The sequence below is a fragment of the Cupressus sempervirens genome, unplaced genomic scaffold (genome assembly GCF_028749045.1).
Source record: "Cupressus sempervirens isolate cs-2001-9-10 unplaced genomic scaffold, ASM2874904v1 CseChr00s100001_01, whole genome shotgun sequence".
In the NCBI taxonomy this organism is placed as follows: domain Eukaryota; kingdom Viridiplantae; phylum Streptophyta; class Pinopsida; order Cupressales; family Cupressaceae; genus Cupressus; species Cupressus sempervirens.
In genome coordinates, this window is record NW_028322205.1 from 7,223,158 (window position 1) to 7,226,982 (window position 3,825).

General features: G+C 40.3%; 1 protein-coding gene across 1 annotated transcript; it reads right to left on the reverse strand.

Moving 5' to 3' along the window:
• Positions 1-565: 565 nt before the first annotated feature.
• On the reverse strand, positions 566-2,746 carry LOC149527893 (cytochrome P450 76T24-like). The gene is made up of 2 exons (XM_089812050.1): positions 1,548-2,746; positions 566-1,457 (listed from the first exon to the last, which is right to left on the reverse strand). Exons 1-2 carry the CDS (start codon positions 2,433-2,435, stop codon positions 825-827), a joined length of 1,521 nt encoding a protein of 506 aa, XP_089668176.1. The 5' UTR covers positions 2,436-2,746; the 3' UTR covers positions 566-824.
• Positions 2,747-3,825: the final 1,079 nt, after the last annotated feature.

Consider the following 3,825-nt stretch of genomic DNA (forward strand, 5'->3'; position numbering starts at 1 on the left):
ACTCTTTATACCCAATGCCATGTCTAATCAAGCATATATTATTTAATAACTCGTAGTGAGCTATAGTTTTACCAAGTTCTAATTTACAAAAAGGATGCTATATTTGTGGCAAGTATACTACGCTTTACAATTTGCACAATTTTATCCAAAATGGATATGTGCATTACTTTGGTTTAATTTCTTATCTTACTAATACTTCTTGTTGTCTTGAATCCCTATTATATTTTGTAGCCCACTTCACAAACACAAGGAAGGCTTCGAACGGTTCTTGGAAGACAATAACATGATTTTCCATACTTCTACACAAATATTAAAGACATATACAAATGGTCAACACTAAAGAAAAAAAGGTTTTTTTCAACCAAGAGACTTGGGAAATTAGTTCTAAATGCTTCTACTATTGACTTGCAATAGCTGTGATATAATATAATCTTATAGATTTTCTACATATTTTTTGTTGAGTATTGTAGAATACACACAACTATTTTGAATAGAATATTTACAGATACAATTGTTTTAGAAACATACAAAACATTTGGACGATGGATCCTAAATGATATCAGTATTTATTTGTAAAAGATGTATTATCTATTTATTTTTGGCTAAGTACTGTAAAATGTACAAAACTGATTCTAACAAAAGATTTATGCAGTATATGAATCCTTTGTCCTTGTCATGAAAAATTTAACAATTTTTTTAATTTGACAATGGCCCTGAACCTTGGACCTACGACTACAAGTGCTAGTTATTAATTCCAACTACATACTTAACATCCGAAAGTCAAATACAACAGCAAGAACATTTGAACTACCATTCATGGAAAGCTAGTATAGATAATTTGGCAGACGTGGCGCAGTGATTGCCTTTAACGCCACCGCCTTCTTCAAAGTAAGTCCAAACTCGTCCGCCATGTCCATCTGCTCGCACCTCATCCCCTCTGGAAGTCCCCACTCAAACGAATGAAGCAGAGATGCCAAAATGAAATGAACCATTCGACTTGCCAATGGAAGCCCGGGGCATATTCTTCTTCCGGATCCGAATGGAATCAGCTCATAGTGTTGTCCCCTGTAATCTATCTTGCTATTCTCACCTTCTAAAAACCTTTCCGGCACAAATTCTGACGGATCGCTCCAGACTTTAGGGTCCCTCCCGATTGCCCACACGTTCACCATCACCTGCGTGTCTTTGGGAATAACAAATCCCTCGATCACGCAGGAACTTTCGGCTTTGTGGGGAAGCAGCAGAGGAGCCGTCGGATGCAAACGGAATATTTCCTTCACTAACGCATGGAGATAAGGCAGCTGATCAAGATCAGATTCTTCCACCCTCCTGTTGCAACCGACCACTTCATCCAATTCTCGTCGGGCTACACTCAATTTCAGAGGATTGCGAATGAGTTCTGCCATGGCCCATTCAATTGTTGTCGTGCTCGTTTCACTGCCGGCAATAAATAACTCCTGACAAATGAGACAAACAATTGATTAAGCATTCCGGGCAAAATATGATGAACTATAGGAAAACAAAAAATGGTTGATTTCAGTACTTACGCTTATGAGGACTCGAATATCAACAAGTGTGAAGTCTTCGCTTCTGCAGTCCAGGAGGACGTCCAGAAAATCCTTTTTTGCGTCAGTCTTCTCAACATTTTCGCCGGCAGGCGCTAGTCTTTTCTGTATGAAGGAATCGACGAAATCATACATACCCTGCGTGTGTTTGGCCGTCTGACGGCACAGGCCCTGTGGGTCGAGGAACCGGAGAAACGGGAAGAAGTCAGAGAAATTGGGCGTTCCGCCGAGCTTCATCAGCTCGCAGACGGAATGGTTGAATTCGGTTGAGGCCGGATCGTGCGGATCGTAGACGTTTGTGCTGAAGATCACGCTCCCCAAGAGATTAAGAGACGTGCAGAACACGGTATGCCCGATATCGATAACCTTTCCATTGTCCTCGAAAATGAGTCGAACGGTGCGAAACACCTGATCTCTTCTGAGATGTTGCAGAGCTTCCGTTCTTTTGGGGCTGAAAAGCTCGACCGTTGAGATGCGTCGGAGGTTGCGCCAGTGAGGTCCGTATTCACCCCAAACGAGGGAGAGCTTGTGATGAGAAAGAGCTTTGGCTGTTTCTATCACCGTCCGCCCGGCCAAAACGTGGTCGTGGGTTTTCAAGACCTCCTTCGCCATGGCAGCAGAGGAGACGACCACTGTTGTCTTCATGCCGAGATGCAGAGTCATCAATGGACCGTATTTGAGAGAGAGTGCGTGTAGAGACTCGTGAGGCCTCTTTCCCAGCTGGAAGAGGTTTCCGAGAAGCGGCAAGGGAGGAGGTCCAGGAGGCAGAGGAAGCCTCGTCCTCCTCTGTCTTCTCCATAAAAAGAAAAATAAGAAGAGCGAAGAAGAGGCAAGGAGCAGAGAGTGCCATGACACCGGTGAAATTTCCATCCTAAACGGGAGAATAACAAATTCCTGATTTTGTTTGGGTTTTCTAGCAGAGGGCGAGATTCCCAATGTGAACCTACTAGGAGCTGTACATGTTTGTACAGTTTCCTTCTATATTTACCTATATCGTCCTTTCTTATTTACCGTGGCCTGCCAAGTGCAGTCCTCCATCCACCTTCAACCGGTTATAAACAATATCTTGGCCGCCTTAACTTTTGTGTGTGGAAAGTCTGTCAAATTATATTTGATTTTCTTCTGTCCCCAAAGCGTAACGATAAGGTTTGGATTTAGGAGTACCATCGGATTCCCCCGATATGCATAATAATCGGTGAGTGCTCTGATTGATTTTAAAAGCTAAAGCTATCATAGGCAAAAAGCTACATCGGTCTATATGGTTAATATGTATGTTAACATGATATCCACATGGTATGAAAATAGACGGAATACATGGTAATGACAGATTTAACAGAACATAAATAGTATAAAAAATTTACACCGAAAAATTATCCCCTTCAATATAATATTTGTATTTCAAAATCATCTCGCTATTATTACCCCATCCATAATATTATTTGTAGCGTTTGTGGTTGCTGGTTTCTTGATTTCTGGTTTTGAGGAGCATCAATGGCGGATGCAACTAAACAGAATGAAGAGAAGTGTAGGCTTAGTATTCTTTAGTTTTATAAAATCAATCTATCAAACTAGGCAATGTCCTCTAGCTCCACATTTGATAAATATATTAATTTTCCTTCATATTTTGCTATGACTGTCCATGGTTCGTTACTGTTGATTGAGCAATGTTTTTATCTTTTTATCTTGTTACATATTTTTGTTTTAACATATGAGGAGCATGCATAGAGCATACAGATGCATGATTTATGATGTGGGGGGAGAGATTTCAAGTGTCCACTCGCCATATCGTTATTCATCGCCACATTAGATTATCAAACTTCACAAATACCCAAGGGTAAGAGGGATTGATACATGCAAATGATTAATTAGCTTATTAGAGAAAATTTTTTTCACTTCGTCCATAGTTTTATTTATATAAATGAATGAAGGAAAATAGTACTAGGTAACATCTAACTGAGCTAGGATCAACAATTTTCTTGCATACCCAATTGGCCCAGTAGCACGTAGACCTATTCGCCAGTAGGTGCCTTAGTATCTTCAACAAAGGTTGCAGAGCCTATTATTTAGGCATTTCAAAGAAGAGTTAGAATAACTTAGGGCAATTGACCAAGGAGTGAAAGCAGCAAATGATCTAGTCAAATTCAATTTTTTCACAAGAGAAATTGTCTCTCTATCAGAAGACATTGTGTGGCTATAGCTAGGATAGGTTTTGAAACATGAATCTCCCTTCATGGCTTCCGTTCACAAGTTTAAATGTATT

Coding starts and splice junctions, on each gene's coding strand:
- LOC149527893 (XM_089812050.1), bottom strand. CDS start 2,435: ATGGAAATTTCACCGGTGTCATGGCACTCTCTGCTCCTTGCCTCTTCT. Junction 1,458..1,547: donor ATATTCGAGTCCTCATAAGC/GTAAGTACTGAA, acceptor CTCATTTGTCAG/GAGTTATTTATTGCCGGCAG.